Source organism: Crocodylus siamensis, chromosome 3 (genome assembly GCF_052110815.1).
Source record: "Crocodylus siamensis isolate JL-2025a chromosome 3, ASM5211081v1, whole genome shotgun sequence".
Lineage (NCBI taxonomy): Eukaryota > Metazoa > Chordata > Crocodylia > Crocodylidae > Crocodylus > Crocodylus siamensis.
Genome location: NC_143397.1, coordinates 225,236,720 through 225,257,171, shown reverse-complemented (window position 1 = coordinate 225,257,171; position 20,452 = coordinate 225,236,720). Strand labels below are relative to the sequence as shown.

Below are 20,452 nucleotides of genomic sequence, written 5' to 3'. Positions count from 1 at the left end.
GTGCAATAAACAAGGTGAACAATCAGAAGGCAAAAAAATAATTGAAGTGCTATTCATTAAATGATTACGATCCATCCTGTACACTGGATGGGACAGGCATCCTCTAGAAAAAAGAGGTATGTTATCCTGTAATTGAATGCTGCATCCTAATATATACATTTAACCTATGTTCTGGCATTTCTTAACTTTTGAGTGCTTGACTTATCAACCATAATAATTTATTTTTAATGTAGCTTTTTGAGTCACTGATATACACTTGTAGCTTTCATATGTAAAAGGAGAAAATATTTATACCAGGTAATTTTATGATCTATTTTATTTCTTTAACCATCTATCCCAATGACTGCTGAATATGTCTAATAGAACAGGCGGACAGGGTCACAAAATTGTTTGCAGAGAATGTGCCAACCATTTTCTGCACATTGCCAGGAAAACTCTGTCTCAAGCAAGCTATTATTAGTTCTTTGGACACTGGGTGCTTGTACAATCTTGATTTCTTTCTTTTTTTTCCTTTGTAATTTTTGGCATAATTTTTGTAAATGTTTTTCTATCAGCAGGAACACATGATACATTTGTTCTGGAGTAGTTTCAATTTACTCCGGAAGAAAAATGGATCAGACACACGACACAAAGAATTTGTTTCAGGTAGCTCTGATTTTCCATGATAAAAACCCAAAATCAAATACTAAAATGTATAGGTATTTACAGTTTATTTTATTATAGTGATTGAAGCAGTGGTAGGCTTCCAAATTGTTTTTAAAGTGTAAATATATCAATAAAACATTGTTTTTGTATGCCAATAAAATGTCTCAATTAATAAATTGATCAATATTTGTCAAATGATAAATATATCAATAAAGCATTGTGTTCAACTGATACCTATATAGAGAGGTATTTCAGTTTAATAACAGAAAAATGAGGATTTTAGGTTTTTTAATCTTAGAATTTGCAATAGTGGTTTTATCAGAGAATCTGTAATTTTTAAACAAAGAAAACCAGGATCCCTGGTCATAAGATTGCACCTTACAATACAGTAAATTTATTGCAGAGTAAAATTTGAGATACATTATCCTAGAATAAATGTGTCTTTTGATTGAAACATATAATTACAATGTTTTGCAGCTAAAAGAATGCTTTCATTTCTGTTTTAGGTCATTCTGAAGCAAATGATGACTCAAAAGGATATTTAGTTTGTTTGATTTCTAAAAAAAGAAATAAAATAATCAAAATCTTATTTAGATTAAGTTTCTATATATACTGATGTTACTTCACTGGTGTAGGCAGGATGAGTTTTGGCTACTCTTAATCATTAACCTATGAAGTGATACCTACTGAGTGGGTGTATCTACATAAGACGTTTACTGTGGAATTGACTAATTAGGTCTGCAGTAAATGTCTCACGTGTACACTTGCAGGGCTATTAGGCAAGAGTAAACTAATTAACTCAGCAAATGCATGTACTATACTGCTTCAGAGTTACTAATTAAATAGTAAATCCTAATTAATTCAGTAAATACAAGTACTATCCTGATTCCACAGCAGCACATGTGTACAGGGTGCTTCAGTGTGGGGGCTGCCTACCAGCTAGCCCTATGCTGAAGCACCCTCATATCCCAACCAGGCCCTCTGCAGCACATTGAGCTGGATCAGAGCAGCCGCAGGCTGGCAGACTGACCCCCCAGATTCCCTGCCAGCTGGTTCTGTTCTGCCTGGGTTCAGTGTGCTGCACACCTGCATACACGTGTAAACGTGGTACCTGGGAAGCAATAAACTCTAGTGTGATAAGTGCCAGACTGTTTCTTCTTAATTGCACATGTAGACATGCCCAGTCTAGTATAAACTAAATTTATACTGTTTGGCTGTTTTCTGGGCCCCAGGAACAATATGGGAGGAGGCTGTTAAGTAACAAAGGATAGATAGATCCATCACTCAATGTTGAGCAAGTATATTGTGATGCTGAAACAGAAAGTTCAACTTCATGGGTTAAGCTGCATAAACTATATTTCCTTTCTATATGCACAGTAGAATGGTAGGAATTAAAACTGTTGTGAGCACAGATGTTACAAGATTTACTTGGAGATAGACATGTGCTTTGTAACAGTGCAGACAGGAAATTTGTCTTCTGGCAATTTACTCACACAAAAAGCCATTAAGATTAATGCCCATCTTGTGCACATTTGATTTTACTCAGGCATAACTGCTAGGAAATTTCGGAATTATTGAGGCTGCTTATAAGTACGGCGTAAGTAAAATGCCTTCTTAAACAGGTTCATATAGGCACCGTGTAGCATTTTATTCTTGGTTAAATCTGTTGATGTATGTCAACCAAAACATAAGTGATACTAGACAATGTGAGCTCAAGAAAAACAGGAGTTCAAAGACAATTCTGGCTGCCAGCCTAAATGAATACGAGGAATGTTTAAGACTATATAATATTCCAGGAAAGCACTGCCATACTGTATAATTTATATTCCTCATAAGTTAGAACCCTGTTCACCTGAACTGAGCTGAAGTTCACCTGAACCATGAAATTATGAATAGGTCAGAGTTCAGGATAAGTTTGTACTTTTCCAAGAACTGTGGAACCAGCTGAAATCAAAGAAGAAAGTACAAAGCAAAGGCAACCATGAAACTGATTGCATTTATTGCAATAAAAAATAAATACAACAAAAAAATCTGGTTGTTTTGAACTTAACAGTGTTCAAAGATAAATGTCCAAACACTCAGAAGATAGCAAGGGAAGGAACAGTGAGGCAACCTGATGGAGTAATCAGGGACACCCCTCCCCTCCCATGCCCTCATGTTCAGTTTCAAACTGCACTTTGGGTATAAGCAAGATATAAGCAAAGTAAGAATGGGTGCTGCCTCTTCAAACTGATAAAGCAAATAGAGATTAAAATAAGATGTGGCTGATGTCCGCAGACAATCTAAACTGCAGCCTGAACTTGAGTGTAGAAAAAGTGGAACTAGCTTTAAACAAGCTAACTCAGATATCAGACAGTCTATCTGTGGCAGCATGGAACTCTGAGCAAGCTAATATAACCTGCTTCTTAGATAATGTTATTATCCCTTGGTGTTGTCGCCTAATTGCTCCCAGTACAGGAACTAGCTCATTCACAATACCATGGGTACCTCTACACTACTCCATTTTTTACAGTATATACGTACCTTTAGATTAATTGGTGTAGTGCTAACTATCTTCTCAACTCAATATGGGCATAATGGGAGGCCTGAGTTTTGCTTCATGCTACTCAGGATGTAGTCAACACTACACGGTAGCATTCCCTAGGAATGGTGACAAGCTCCCTCTGGTTCTTTGACTAGAATTATTCTCTACAAAAAACTGTGCAGAAGGTCCCATTAAAGGCTTCATGGACATTGTGGGGATACCATAATTAATAATCAGTATGGGAGGCTCTTCTGGACTTTTGTCATTTGCCATATACTCTGCATTCTATATTATAATCATTTTATTCCTAACAGGATTATTTGATCAAATAAAATTATGTTTTTTAAATGAAAAATACTTTGTTAACAGCATTAGTAAGCTTTCTATCATGATGTTTGTTGTAAGCAATTTCAGTAAAATTATAGAGATACCATGTGTCACTTACTACAATACTGTGTTAAAAACAGCATTTAGGCTGACTTGCTTTTGCATTTGAACACTGAATTGTCAGATTATTTCATACTTTTGAAAATATATCAGTTTAAAACATATATGAGCTACATAAATGATAAATATGGCAGTGGCCAGTACTGCCTTGTATGACCTTCTAACAATTTGTGTTTGAATCTGTACTTTTTCTTTAATTTTAATTATCACTATCAGAAAAAAGCATTCTCAGGTAGTTACATAATAAAGGATATGCACTGAAGTTCTTAGTAGATACCCAGTACATGTAGGTAGCATATGGAAACAATAATTATTTTAATATTATCATCAAGGTTTTTAGTCTTTTAATCTCAATTTATCCTGCCCATTTTTATTCTCAATTTTTACCACTTCAGAGAAATATTATCAAAACAGTAGGCTTCACTTAATGAATCTTAGTCCCAAATAAACCCCTCTTCTGTTGTCTCATATGTATTTCCTCCCAAATTAATATTTTTAGTTTTTCATTTCTACATGAAAATTAAATATCTTAGTGTCAGCATTTAGGACTGTTCATTTCTTTGATCAGTAATTGAGGAAAATAATCAGAATTCACACAACACTTACATAAAAGATTAACATTACTTTAAAATATTTGATAATAAAGCAGGTAATATTCTACACACAAAAAACTGAAAAACATGCAGCAAAGTAAGCATTGTCACATATTAGTACTACCTACATTTGCATTAATCTACAGTACCTTAAGGGTTTCCTAATGAAAAAAGGCAAACAACTTGTACCCAAATAGATCTGTAAAGCCAAATAAATTCAATGGCAGACAAAAATCATTTTTGAAGTTAAGCAACTAAACATACTTTTCAATGTGAGCATTGGTATAAAATATACAAATTTGTTTCTTTAGACAAGGTACAAATTTATTTGCCAATCTTCTACTCAAGGTGCTACTATTACTTGGAAAATGCAAAAAAAGGACATGTTAAATAATGATAATGAATGATTTAAAGAGACAGCAACCTCAGTAAAATGAGATCGGGCATCAACAGTACAAGATTATTTACTACTCATACAATATACATATGCATGTATGGAGTTACATGGCCATTATTACTACTAAAACCTGCACAAGTTTAATGATATATCAAGTAAATAGTAAAACAAAAGCAAGTTGTCTCTTTAAATTTTAATTTAATACTTTGAATCCCCATGCAAAACTTTACAAGCTGCTCACACAATGATATGAAACTTGTTAATATGGTTTGAAGCAACACACTAAAATGGGAAAACGGACTAAAATGTAACGTTTTCCTACTATGCATTTTCCAAAACAAACAAAAGAAAGAAAAACACAACTTTAATTTCTGTCAGGCAAACAAAGCCTTTACCTGAACCCTAGGAACAAAAGGCGTTGTTCTTCTACTAAGGCTTTGGCTCTGGTAAGCAAAATTAAAGAAAAAGCAATAAAACAAAACCAAAAAGGACAACACGCTGGAAACTAAAAGACCAAAAGTAAAAACAAAGACACACAACTATTACTTTAAACACAGCTTTACACCAATTACATTTATCTAAAACAAACTTACAATGCAGTGTATAAATTAAATCTGCAAATATGTTACTAACATGTATCCAAACTCTAGGAGTGAAACTGAACCCTCATGAAGTCAATGAGACTGTTACCACTGATTTCAAAAGATTTCATCCTTTATGTCTCTGGATTATGTTTACAACAGATTAAGATATAATATTAACAAAAGCAATGTCAATACAAAGTGATTTAAAACTATGTTAGAAAATATTATTTCAGATTCAATGTCTCTCAGAAATATTGTAAATGTATATTCAGGGGCTAGAAGACAGTTCATACATTGCCAACTTCACTTCATTTGTGCAACAGGGAAAAGTAATACTAGATTTCCTCTTTTTTGCAGTATAAAGCAGCATTAATAATCACGTACCTCAAACCCTGTAACAACCCTTACTACAAAGCTGGAGTTGTTACACATTAGCAGAGGAGGGAAGGAAAGTGCAATGAATATATTTAATTCTCTAGTGACCATAACAGGAATGACATATGGTTTATACAAAAAACCTCTGTGTGGAATGGGGCTTGCAGAATTTGACTATCCTTAGAAGTCACACCATACACAATTTGGTAACTTGGTCACCCTTATTCATGCTAAGGAATACCTTTCCATGAAGGTACTCTTATGGCTGTCAATGGGACTGTCCACAAAGATCAAGAAAGAATTAAATCCCATTTCAGATCTGACTTAATCAGCCAGGATCATTACTCTTACTAGAAAGTGAGGGAAATAAGAAGCTACTTGCACACAAGAATACTTAAGCAGCTCCATAAGACAGGATGAAGTAATTTAGGATTAGATCTAAATTGATAAACTAGGTGCTTATATGGGACTTAGATGAAATTTAGATACCAAAATCACCAGAGATTCTGAATATTTTTGCTTCATCAACTTCAAAAACCCTTAGGTGCCTAAATTCATTTGGCATGTATACTCTGGCCTTAAACAAGTTGCTACATGTGCAATTAATGCAAAGCAATAAACTCCAGTGCTTACCTGAGTTTATTGCTCCTAGGCACATTGTTTGAATGTACGCCCGGTATCTCAGCATGTTGAGCTAGGTCAGATCAGGCCCAGTTGGGAAAGAGCCATGAAGATAAGCCTGCCACCCCAGGGCTGCTTCTGCCCAGCTCAGTATGCAAAGGGACTAGCTGGGGCTGGCAGGCAGGAAGCCCCTGCACTGAAGCACCCTTGTGTCCCTGCCATCTGGGGACACAACGTGAAAAATCTTGCAGCAGGGTAGTACTTGTATTTGCAAGCACTACCCTGCTGTGGAGTTTATTAGTTTAAGGAGACCTAATAGGGCTTCATATGTAGATGCTGAGACATTTACTGCATAGCTAATTGAGTAGCTCCACAGTAAATGTCTTGTGTAGATGTGCTTTAGAAAACTAAGTGTAAATCCAGAAGCATCCCAGCCTGAGCACCTAGGTTTCTGAACTCTTACTTCTGTGACAAGAAATAGAGTAGTAGCTAACCTCTACCTAAGTCCTCAAAGAGGCCTGATCCATTGCAATTCCTCCAAGAATACCTAAAACACAGTGACAAAATTAAATTCCATGGAAAACTGAACACCCATAACTTCTTTAATTAAAAAAAAATGTGGTGATGAGATAATCACCACAGAGGAAGAGGGAAAAGCTGGTACCAATACCCATTCAATACCCGGTGCTAGGGTTATTCTGTTATTAATCCAATGACAGTCTCAGGCATTAGTAACAAAGGGACCAGAATGCAAAACTTCCCCCACAGGGGACGGCCCATATCACTAGCTATAAAGTAATACTCTCCATTGCATGCTCTCCCATTCCCATGACTGCTGCATTCTTGGCTGTGCAGTAGCCAAGCTACAGCATGAGCAGTGGCATATGCCTCCATCCAGACAATCCTGTATCTTGACATTTAGAACCCTCTCTTGGAAAGTAGGAGATTGAGTCACAATCTCTGAAGACTGAGGACAGCCTAGGGCAGGGGTGGGCAAAATGCGGGTTGTGGGCTAGATGCGGCCCACCAAGCCATTCTATTCAGCCCGTGGGTCCCCTAAAAAAATTTAGAAAACTAATATTAATCTGCCCTGGGCTGCCTGTCATGCAGCCCTCGATGGCTTGCCAAAACTCAGCAAGCGGCTCTCAGTCCAAAATAATTGCACGCCCCTGGCCTAGGGCCTAGATCATGGGTGGGCAAATATGGCCTGCAGGCTGTATTGGGCTCTCAGAGGACTCCATTTCCCAGCAGCCCCAGCCCATGTCACTGTTGCCTTTTTCTATGGAGACCCCAGGAGTGGCAGTGCCATAACAGCGCGGGGCCAGGGTTTCCATGGAGACCAGCCCCAGCTGCACTGGCAGGGCGTACAGCTGGACGTGGAGCTGCTCTGGGGCCAGGGCTGGGATCTTGCAGTGATGACAGCATGGTCTGGAGCCAGGGCACAAATGTGATCCGCTGCCCACAAGCCCTGGGTAGGTTGCAGCACTGCCCCAGCTCCAAACCATGGTGTCACCCTGGATTCACTGTCCAGGGATCCAAGCTGAATAACCCTATCTATCTGGACCACTTTCCTGAAAAAAGGAGGTCTACTTTTTAAGTGTGCTGATGCCAGGAGTAGGTCACTAGTCTTACACCTTGAGAAAAGGGAGCAAAAGAAAAGCTATGAGTCCTCACAATTTGTTCTTTGGTCCTCTCCTGCACCGATCCAATTGCATAGTACTACTCACCTTGGGCAGAATGTGAAATTACTATGTTGCCCAACAGGACTAAGCTTGTCAGAATATGGCCCATTCTACTAAAGTAAGAAACTGGACTTAATTCTGTCAATGACACCTGTGTACTACAATGACATAAAAAAACAGCAAATTTATTATAGGTCTGGTGAGGTCTAACAAGCAATTTTTGCCTCCTGAGCAGTCAGTGGCAGCAGCCAGGGCAGCAGTGCTGATCAGGCAGACACCAGCAGCAGTCATCAATCTTGTACCCCTCCAAATCAGTGCTCAGGGCTTGCCCACCCCTAATTATACTGCCATAGGTCTATGTTGGAAAACAGGCACAATCCTACAACTGAGAGATTGAATAGCTCCTACAATGTGCTTAGCACCCTTTATTCTCACTCACTGCAGTGGGTTCTGAGGGCTTACAGCCTTGCACATTTGAGTCCTAGGTCAACAATGGCATTTCTGCTTTGATTCTTCAGAAACCAGGTAATTAATTTTGAATTACCTTCTATCATTAGAAAACAATTTCACACAGAGATAACTTTAGTTCAAATCGCATTAGTTTAAAAAACATATGAGACTTGAACCAGCTTCTTTTTCCTTCCTCTATTGAACTCAACAAATGATGAAAGTAGTTGGTTTCATATATGATCTAACTTCTTCCCCAACCCTCAAGTCCCTCCCCCACACACAGAGGATATGTGGATCAGCACGTCTACTGCAACTAACAACCTCCCTTTCCTAATATGCCAAAAAGTATGAGAAAATATGTCTTAACTATAATGTTTTAAAAGGAAAATATACACAGTAGGTATAATGAGGCACAAAGGGTTCTGTGCAGGCAAAATATTCCTATGTAAAATTGTACAGGCAAATAATCCCTTAGAATATATGACAGATCACTCTTCCCTGCAGGGTTTCTATTTCCTGAAAAAGCAAGTTATTGTGATTTTATATCTGTTATAATTTTAAATTCGTAAGGTCATCTTTTCAGTCTCAAATGCTAACCAGTGCAGTACTGTCTCTAAGCTATTCTTTTCATGCAGCACTGAAGAAATAGCCAGAATGCAGTAATGAAGCAAACAGCAGCAATGCTCAAAGAATACTGCTTTTTCTGCAATTAAAGAAAAGCAAATAAGTAAGTGAAAAGTAAAGAACAAGGTACCAAGAGAAGCAAATAATAATAAAAACAGTAGTAGCAACAAAAATTCCTCTTACAAAGAGAAGTACCGAAAATAAAGTTTAATGTAACCTGTGCAAAACACAGACGGCATATTATTCAAATCAGTTAATAAATTATAACATCCACAATTCTGTGCAAGTACACAGAATTAATTTAAATGAAATATGCATTTAAAAACAGTAAATATGTATAAGTTCTTTGGTTACACAGGGTAATCTCCTAGTAATCCTTTCAGCCTCTTGGTGGAAAAGCAAAACCAGCAATATGTTGCTAACTGCTGAAGCTGGAGCTACACTGCAGCCTCAAGGGAAACAAACTCTCTTCTGTTGCAGAAAAAAATGGAGACTAACTGATATGAAAGGAAAATGACTGAGGAGAGGAATATACAGAGAAGGGCAGCCCAAAATACTACCGTGGCAGCACTACATTCAATCTGCCTAAAAAAAGTCTTTAATCGTAACCTTTGAGATCTAAGATACAGTACAGTAGACACTAGAAGCACATTGTTCATCTTTAAAAAATACACTCCCAAGATTTTCTTATATTTGTTTGGGAATCAGTTCTTTGGCATAAATGTAAAACTTGAATGCATGAAGTTAGGATCAGAACTCCAAAGACATGAATGCAATGGGCCATAATTTCAAAGGCGGAATGTTTTTATTAACTTCAGTGGGAATGTTTGCTGCTTGGTCTCTTTGAATGCATCTACAGATGTACATTTACTGTGCAGTAACCAAAGTTGATGTGAACTATGGGTGTGTATCTAAATATGGCAACTTACGCTGACTTGAACATAAATTTGATATCTATATCATGCAGGTGTCAATTTGATGCCCAGTTAGTTACTGCGTAGTAATGCATGTGTAGACACATTACTGTGGAGTAACCCAGGGGCTTCCCTGATGGGTCTTCCTAGCCACTAGGGGGCCAGCCTGAACCAAGCCCCAGGGCTCCTGGCTGGCCACCTCTCCTGGCTTCAGCTTGGGACTAAAGTTAGTCCCAAGTGCTGGCAGCTGGCTTCAATTTGGGACTACAGTCCCAAGTACTGGCAGTGGCAGTGGCTAGGGCAGCAGTCCATTTAAGAGTATAAGTCACTTTAAGAATGTAAATTGGGAATATAGGTACCAACATTTATGCACCTAATCCTAAAGCCTTTGAATAGACCTATTGTGGTTTGGTTTTAGAGTGCCTCTGAAAGTTACTCTAGTTAAAATGCCCTAAATATCTCGTGGAGAAGCCAGGTCAAGCCCACAAGGTGAGGGGGCTTCGTTCCCACCCCTCCCCCTCAGCTCTGGCCATTCAAACCAGCCGGGAGCTCCCTCTCTCTCCTTCTCCCTCCCTCCCCCCACCATGACAGCCTGTGGAGTATGACAGGACTGAAAGGGTGGCCACCCCAGCCCAGCCCAGCCTAGCCCAGCCCAGCCCAGCCCCTACTGGCTGACTGCATGAAAATTAACCCTAGAAGCAACACAAGTTCCCTAAGGTGCTCTGCTTTTCAGTGACTTAATGTAATACCTGATTTAACCAATTCTTCACACAACCAGCCATTTTAAAAGAGCTCTGCAGCCATGCATGTGTGTTATGACATGGCTGTAGAATGCTTTCAGGGGTCGAATCACTCAAAAATGTCGCTTCTGTCTGCGCCCTGAGAGGGACGGGGGTAGGTGGGGAGGGAGCAGAGAAAGGTATGCTGGGATGCTACAGGGTAGCATGGAGGCTTCTATCAGAGAATTCTACCAGAGACCACTTCTACTTCATTGAATGAGGTAGAAGTTTCCACCAGATCCACTGTTTTTGGTTTAGTAGAAACTATTTGAATGCTTGTACACTTAAGCTTTCTACCACTGGAACTATGACTGCATTATACACTAATGTCTAGCAATTTTCCTGAATCCTTTCCCCCCCAGGCCCAACATTCTCTTTCCTATCCAGCCACCTTGCCAAACTCATTCCTGACAGCTCTAGGAAATTAGTCTTTCCTTCCCTCTCTATCTTTGGCTCCCTGTGGAATCAGATGACAATTCCAGCAGTCACTAAACTGCCATAAAAACACTGATAAAAATTGAAGGAAAAGTAATTTAAAAAAAACTCTGAAGTCATTTTCATTTATAAGCATCTGTCTTCTTATGGGTACATTTTTAAGTTGAAAAAAATGTACCTAGCTCTATGGCCGAGTACAAGAGCTGCATGGCATATGCTGCACCTTTCTTTACCTATGTAGTCTTTTGACATGACAGGAGACTTCTCCTCCCTGCAAAAGACATGGGCTAGCACAATCCATACCCCATCACAGTTACTGATGTAACTACAGGGCCTCATTGCAAGTCCTGCAAGCCTTGAGGCAGCTGTACAGGACATAGATTATACCAATGCCTGCTGCCAGGGAATACTACAGCACCAAAATGCTATATGGATAGGCTTACTATGGTTATATCACCTTGAAGAAAAGGATATTGAAGATTAAATATATTTTCAAGCAGAAAATTACCTGGTGAAATTTGAAAGGATATTACATTTTACACTAACAAGCTTTTATCCTTAGCTATCTGTCTACTAGTGACAGACAAGAGATACCTAACTTTTCAAATGTGTACCTACTACTGTGAAGCACCTAACTTAAGACAGGTGGGTCTTCATTTATTGGGCAACTTCAGCTTTCATTTCAGTCAATGCCTGGCATTCTGCAAAATGGCTGATTATGGGTTGATACTGTGAAATTATTTCTGGTTAGACAAAGAGAAAGTTAACTTACAGATGAAAACAAAAAGAAAGGGAAAAAGCATTTGTGTGACTTAGAGGATTTTTTTGTCTCAAAGAATGAAGGAAGCTCTGATTATAGAAGGGATTCAAAGGAAAATATGCATGAGTAAAACTTGGGAAATATCTGCACGGCATGATTTGGTTCTGTATTGCATATTTAGAGTTATCTCAGGGACAGGAAGCAGTATATCCACATTAATATAGTATTCTGCATAAGCTAATATGTTCTGCTTCTCAGTGTGAAATGTAATACCCCTCTCAGAAGAAAAAATTAGGTTGGTGAATGCTGCATTAGTATAGCTTCTCTAGACTGAGTTAGCTAGTTTAAAGCTAGTTCAGGTATCAGAAAGGATATTGAATGTATATGCCTTTGTAAGATTTGTGTTTCCTTTACAGAAATCCTTAATTCTGATTAAATTAGAACATAATGCCAGACTCCCTGATCTTAGCCTTAATTATTGCGAAGTGTGATCTTATTATTCTGGAGATTCAAAAATATTTCTCCCTTCTTAAACATCTCATTCTGAGTCCCTGCAGATTTCATAGTTAAGTATAGCTGAGGGTGTTTCTGGAATTCAGAAAGCCAGGAAATCAGTCTTGGTTTGCCCCTGTCTTAAAGACAGCAGTTATACACATAACATTTTTCTTTTCTCCATATAACTGGTTAAGGACTAGATCCAATAAAAGATAAAGGCACCTAGGGTGCCTGTACACATGTGGGCAGGCTTGATCAACTGAGTTTGCTAGAGCATGCTAATTAGCATACTCCAGCCAGCCTCTACATCTCATGTATCAGTGTCCACGCACTTTGAAATGGTGGTGGGGATGCTTTAACTAAAGCTCATTCATGAGCTGTTAAAACACCTCCACCGCCATTTTGAAGCATGAGGACACCGATATATGAGATGTTGAGGGCACTTTAACTAGAGTGATTTTCAGAGCCACTCTAATTAAAGTGCCCTCTCCCCATCTTTACCCCCAGAGCACATGTAAAACCACCCCTAAAATCCATGGGCATGCTCAGTGGTTATTTCCTGCTGAATGCCACTCAAGATCTAAGAACAAGGGAATTCTGCCTAAATACCCTGAGGGGCCTGACTGAACAAAAATCTTCTAAACATACTTACCACTTCAGCTGGATCACTGCTGAGCCTCTCCTGCTCTCTCTCACTCAGTCTGTGGCCAAGCCCACAAATAAGCCAAACCTTGGACCAGTCCTGAACATGGACTCCTGTACCATTCTCAGGGTTTCTCACTGTATCCTCACCAGAAGTGTGTGGACAAGACTATATTTCTTGATGGCAGTCCCAGGGTCAGCAGGAAGGTGTTCTAGAGATGGCATAATTTTCCTGACTTGGTTGTATGCTGAAAGGAGGTAAGTAGGTCCTGGGCACAGCAGCAAGCTAGTATAGACATATTTCATAGTGAGAGGATCAGCCTCTCATGAAATGCCTTGTGGTGTTACACATCCTTTATATATTAAGCCAGAGTTTAGACCTTATACCTCGTAAAAGGATCTTGGTGGTGCCCCCCTTTTCTATAATAGATTAGTCATTATAGAATCATTTTGGAAATAGGAGGCACAGGTTCAATGCCTTCCTCCACCTGAGATATTTTAATCCCATATATTTTACCTCCCAGGAGCCTAACCACAGGATCTGGAAAAGTCTGCCTAGAGAGGGACTCAGTGTTGAAGCTGTGCCACTATACAGAAAGGAATTCAAGAGTTGTTAATCCAAACAGAGAACACCAAAAGTAGCCTGAGTCTAGTCTAGCAGCTCGGGCACACATCTGGGAGAGTTCTGGATCCTGCTCCAGGGACTCATTCTGAATTTTATCTGATAACTGCTTAATGTAACTGGATGAGTCCTTCAACCCTAAGCTATTATATACAGGGTGGGCAGGAGCTCACCACGAACCTTATTTGAAAAAGAATTCCTCCCTAGCCCCTCTGCTCAGAGTTTCCTTCTGGCTAATTCTAGGTGGCTCCCAGCTCCTTGTGCAGCTTGTGCAGGTGTTTTTGTTTGCTATTATTATCGGCTTAGTTCTTCCATGCACTGTATAAGGAGCCTAATTGGCTAATTCTACCTTCTAGGCTCCATTCCAGAAGATAAATGTTAGATGTTGCAGCTTCTAAATTCTAAATATCTAAATACCTTTATTGGATTTAGCTTTAAATTATTTTGTATTTATGTTATCAATAATGCAACTCTTGCAATGCTTGAAAAGTGTATATTAGTACTTAAATTTAAAAAAACCCAATGTTTGTATCTTTAATAGCTCAAATTATATGCATTCATGTGCCCTGTTCTTGTATTTTGAACCACTTCAAATAGCTCCAGAGCCTCAACACCTAATAGAAACTCTACCAAGAAGCTCTTTAAGATATCTATATTCCCAACTCTAGTCTTGCAAAGTGGTACTGGAAATTAAATTAAAATAGTTACAGGTGATTATATCGATAATCCAAACAAGTATCCCATCCAAACTGGTGGCAAACAAGACTCCTGACTGGACTGGAAATAGTATATAGTCTTATCTCCTCTACATATCACATCATTTCTGTGAATCCCATGAAAATTTTCTTTTGACTTTATGTATATGTTCATATCTCCCAAATCATCCTACAAATCAAAACATAAAAATAAAAAGATGGTATTTTCAAAATCATTCATCTCAAATCTAACTGCTTCTACTGAAGTCGTTCCCCACTGACTTTGCAGGGCATAATGCAGCACTTTTGAAAAGGTAGCTCTTTTGAAAATCGCATCTTCATATTCTGAAAAACACAGGAAAGCACAAAAAGCTCCAAATCCTTTAGTTTAGTCCAAAAGCCATATTTTCAGAGAATGAGCTAACAGATGAGTTCTGGTTGCAGTGAGGGTAAGGTGAGTGAAAGTGAATAACATGACAGATCAGTGGAGAGACTACACTAGCCGCAAACAAGCAAAGGAGTATCTGAGGAAAGAGATACAAGGGGAACTGCTATATGATAAAAGAACAACAAGAAAATCTCCATACACTCAAGTGATAAAATTTACAAACTGTGCATGCCTGCATTATTGCTTAAAAGTGTGTGTGTCAGTGTGCCATTTGCACAATGACAGGAGACCGACTTCAGATCCATTTGAAAATTTGACCCCAAGTCTCAAAACACTAGTATGACAGTTTAATGAGCACACACACGCCCACCCCCACCCCCCCAAGAAAGAGAGAGGCTGCTCTTAAAAACATACAGCTCTACCTATACTGAGAAATGCCATTTTCTTCAGTAATGCCTAGCAGGGATATTATTTTATAACTAGCTGGCACTGAGCATTAAAAGTGGGCCACATTATCAACTGCAAAATGATAATATAAAACAAATGTTTACATACTGAAAGTTGTCCAGACAAGAACTGCGGAACATCCCTCAACATGCCAGGACTCATGGGAGAAGTCACTGAAATAGAAGGTCGATCCATTTTTTGAGATTCAAATGAGCTAGAACCTGAAAATGCAAATGAATATACCTTAAAACTTATGTAATGTTTTTTACTCTCAAAGTCCTGTAAAACATTAAGATATACAAAAGGCATGTATATCAAGGTATACAAAAGAGCCTGTTATACAATAATTATGCAGCTTATAGTAATGAAAACTGGCATCCTTGTAATGTATTTAGAATTACCAAATGCCTCACGAGATGCAGAGAAAAATCCAGTTAAAATATGTTGTGAAAATTCATGTCACGCATAAGGAATAAATGGTATATTTCAATATTTGCCAGATATTTCAAAACATGCTTATGTGCTAGATCCCCTCAGATTCCATTGATTTAATTGGGTCTTCAGGGCATTCTGCACATTTCATGAGGTACTCAGAACCTTGTTGAATTAAACCAAATTATCCTGAAATTTTATAAAAATACCTGAAGACAGGTGATAATATTTGGGTGTTTGGTTTGTTGTTCCAAATAGTGGGAGAGAACAGATTTGTGACATTACAGATAGAGCAAGAGGAGGAACCTAAGTTAGTACACAGTACAAAAATGGATATTAATATCCAAAATCTTGCAAAGCACAAGCAAATTTATTTTGAGGCTTGATTCGTCACTAAAGAGTTAGTGTGTTTGTTTACATTTCTGTAATTAACATGTTTATACTTTTAATAATAGTATATATAAATAAATAAACTGTAAAATGGCCACAGAGAATAAATTCAGAATGAAATTTGACATCCAAGGTCAAAGGCAAAGATAAATCTTTATTTTCTTCCCCACAGAAATTTTGGTTTGGTAATTTTTAAGTCATATTGAGAGGCCCAAACAACTCCTATGTTTTTGTTTAATAAGTTTTATTTATTTTCGTTTAATAAATAAAACCTAAACACAGGAAATTAAAAATGAGGACTGCCAACCTGACTAAATCCTCTGACTTCTGATGTGTATTATTAAAGAGTGATCAGCAGCTAGAGAGATACAGAGACAGAGAGATAGCCATCTTTTCAATTTCTCAGTTTGCATTAATGTAAAAGAAATTTACTACCAAAAAAATGAAACTTACTGGACTCCAGTTGTGCATGTGTACTGTCAGGTATTCTGGGAATATCCCTGAAATCATGAAAAGCAAGACAGGCTGATCCTTTATCTAACAGTAATATAAAAGCTTCAGTCAACTATAAAAATGTTCAAAATCACCACAGAATACCTCAAGAAACCATGTTATACATGATTATATATCTGGGCTGCCCTCAGCCAAATGGGAGATTTACTCCCACCTAAATTCATATATGCAAACATAACATATTTATAGTTCAATAACAAGTAACAAACAGTATAATGAATGCAGCTAAGAACATATAAAGCCACAGATAGACAAGTACATTAAAGAAAATCACACAATCATTCAAAAGTTCAACATAGTCTGGAATTGTTCAGAGACGACCTTGTTATGACAACATAAACCACTTTTCACATGTTGGTTCATTGCCAGCGCGGTCTATGTTCTTTGCTGGCAATAGATAGTCAATAAGGATACAAAGAAACTTTTACTCTTTCTATGGGACCACTAAATATGAGGTTTGTTTGACAACTGGACAAAAATGAGCAGCCTCAGTATTTTCTATTATGTGATAACTATTAGCAAGCTGGATGGGAATACAGCAGTAGCATAACTAAGAGTGTGGAGAGTACTGGGATGTGGTCGGTGGGAAGGGGAGTGTGCCTCCCCCTCCCCCTACCTTCCACCTTTTTTTCAGCCAGATGCAGTACACATGAGAGATGTGAGGGGAGTGCAGAGCAGCCACTACACAGTTGGCCCTGGCCAGAGGTTTCCTTGCAGGCAGAGCTGCTCCTGCAAGGGGAGGTGTCAGTTAATCTTCTTTCCTCTTTTTTTTGCTGCAGAATTTCACCTTTTAAATTGCCTCTCAATATACAATTCAGCAGCGGCTTCCATGTTAACCCCTGAAGCAGCACCACCTTGCCCAGTTATATCTGCTGCTTTTGCTCCCTGCATTGCATCCCTGGGTACAGAGCTGTCAAGTCATGCCTCTGGAATGCAGATAATAAACCATGTAGGTCACAAATAAATTTAACACTAAGGACTTGATTTGAAACCCTCAACACAGGCTATTTGTTGTTCCGGCTAAAACAGCAGACATAACCATTTAAAGCTCTAGCATATTTCTACTAGAAGATGCAAAGCATATGGCTATGTCACTTTGAAGCATCCATGTTCCAGTGACTAAGCGCCTCATTAGGCCATGGGTGCACAACAAGGACTGTTCTCCCCAGGCTACCCATGTATAGTTTCCATTAACAATATGTTGGTAAAAACAAATAGTGCTGTAACGGGTATCTGGGCACAATGAGGTAAGAATAGGGACTTCAGCTCTGAGTCAGACTAGAAACAGCCTTTAAAGTAATTATTTGTGCTTAAATGTGTTTGTTTTTTGAGGGGGAAGGGAAGGGGCATGCTAATAAATCCTTCTGGCAATACAATAAAACAAATCTATAGAATGTATATATATAAGCTAATCTAGTACAATGCAAAAACAATTTGATGAAAAAACAGTTCTCGATGAGATGTGGATCATTAGAAAGATACCTTTGTTTAATGAATGGAGGAATTTTTCCAAGTTCAGTGGTGCTGTAGTATTCAATAAACCAAAAGTTTCAAAAGAGATACAGTTGGCATAATAAAATGCAGTGACTAAGGAACTCTTATTTCTGTCATCTTAATACGTAAACATATGTTAAAAACCTATTGGGGCTACTGCATAAAGACATATTCAGGGCTTACCTGTTTTACAGATACAGAATTTACAGAGAAATCCATTACTTGCCTACCTCTTGGGAAAGAAACATGATCCAGAATCTAAGCTATTATTTTTTTTAAGTTTTTTTCCTAGCATATGTTTATAAAGAAGCCATCAAAAAGATGTACCACTGTGAACCAATGAAATAATTTCTTCTTGGTGTGTAAGGAGCTAAAGCCTTCCGCTTGAAAGACGTGATCTATTCCATTCATCCCCCTGAAACTATAGCTAACAAATATTGTGTAATTACATATGTGATCATTCTTACAGATGAGAGTCGTTAAGTTCCCTCACTTTCAGTCACAAGTTAGAAAAGTGTTCTAGGGTGAGTAAATGAATGAATCTGAAAATGTCTGTGGTTTATAGGTGCTTCTTGGGGTTGTATCACTGAGTGAATAACCAGCCAAGAGAGGATAGCAATATGAGGGGATACCTGAATTGTAAGCAGCATCTTGGGAATTATGTGGGCTGAAGAGTTTAGCTGAGGCCAAAAATGGACATCTCAAAATATGTCCCCATTGGCCATTACTTCTGCACATGGATTCAGAAAGGGAAGTGGCTGGGCAGTAGGTGAAGAGACAAAGAGGCTGCTTGCCAAACTGTCTCCACAGCAGATCTCCACAGGAAGGAAGAATAAATGCAGGGAAACCCCTGAAGTCTACCTGACTTCGTGAGTATCTAGGCAGGCTGCAGGAATGCAGGGCTTTGATGCATGTCAAGGAAAATGTGTGATACCTGGGAGCCCTCAACAACTAATGAGGCCAATTTGTTTCATTACCTAAAATGCTATCGCTACTTATGTGCTTATCCCAAACTATCCCCAATGTCTCCTCAGGTTCCAAAAGTCCCAAATGTCCCCTACCAACTGACTAAAATCTTCTGTTCAAGCTTGAAAGAATCTACAATGCAGGTACATACTGTGAAATGAAAGGTTTTTGACACACTGAACACTAAAAATGAAGTAACACTGTAAAATAAACAATATAAAAGACAGCATAACAGGGATTACTGTAGTGTTCTTTCATTTCCACATTCAGTTAAGAACTCTTTTTAGGTAGATTTATGATGTCTAATGAAGTGCACCAAGATGCTGTGAAATCTAGCATGCTAATTGCAACTTCCTTTTTCCTCTTCATCCTCCTCTAGTACCTACCCTGGAGCATCCCCAAATAGAATACAGGTCAGTTCCATCTTTATTACAACATCATCATTATTAAGCAAACAATCTTTTTTTCTGCTGGGCTTTTAAGTTGTCATTAAAAGCATGTTTCACTATAAGAATATTTGATAGCATACTTAAAACATGATATTATTCTTTGGTATGGGTCTTAACTGTTTAGAACAGCTAATATATATTAAAACTAAAAAACAGCTAAAAAGCTACATAGATGAGGAAAAGACCATTCATTCATTAAAATTCATTTTAAAACAATGAGAGGGGAAAATTGTATGTGAAGAAATTACTAACTCATTTCATTTTTTGAGGAAGATCCTCCAGGATCTACCATTTCACCCTCCTTCTTACCTGTTCCTATCACCTTCAGTTTTCATATTAGACAACCCACAGTACAGTCAGAAAAAACTGACTTACTAGAATTTGTCAATGTATTTTGAATGTCAGTGTCACATGAGAGTGACACAATATGCTTTTGTGCTTTCTCTCTCACAGAAGACAATTTGCAGTCTCAGCCGGTTTGGAAAGCTCTAGGTTGAACCAGAGCCTAAATATAAGCTTTCCAAATGGCTCCACAATGCCTTGACATAGTATATAAGAATAAATGGTGGGATGAAATATTAGTTATCCTAACTGAAATAATGACTTCTGTTGATTTGACCAAACATGAATCCTTCAGAATTTTAAATGGTTTGACATTTGATTTCTTAGGCCAAAACCTAACCTAAGGCTATGTCTGTCTAGATCTAAATCAGTAAGATGCACTGCTTCCAGCCCAATTTTAGCTGTGATTTGGAATATCCTGAAGCCCAGTGATACTGCAATACATAGGTGCATCCAGGATTTTAAAAAGGGGTATACAGCTTGACCATGGAGGGAATTGGAGGACAGGGGCAGGTGGGCCCCCAAGGCTGGCACGAGAAACTGGGTGGAGGCTGGACAAGGAGCAGGAACCTGCCTTCTGTTGCCACTGTCTTTGGTAGAGCATTTCACAGCTGTTCATTGCAGCTGGAGCCCCTGGGCTGGCAGAGGACCCAGAGATGGAGAAATAGAACAGGACAAGAAAAGGGAGGAACAGTTGCCTCTGCTGTTGTCCCCAGCTGAACATGGCACCTCATGAAGCTGCTCTCT

General features: G+C 38.5%; 1 protein-coding gene across 3 annotated transcripts in view; it reads right to left on the bottom strand.

Moving 5' to 3' along the window:
* Positions 1–20,452, bottom strand: part of RIMS2 (regulating synaptic membrane exocytosis 2) — an 899,878-nt gene that overhangs the window by 371,344 nt on the left and 508,082 nt on the right. For 2 of the 3 annotated variants that reach the window (XM_090040481.1, XM_090040479.1), the window contains 2 exons: positions 16,395–16,441; positions 15,228–15,340 (listed from right to left, as the gene is read on the bottom strand). In XM_090040481.1, the coding sequence (XP_089896607.1) occupies positions 15,228–15,340; positions 16,395–16,441 (160 nt within the window). Of the gene's footprint in view, positions 1–5,001; positions 5,050–15,227; positions 15,341–16,394; positions 16,442–20,452 lie in introns of all 3 variants that reach the window. The other variant, XM_090040478.1, reaches the window with a different exon arrangement.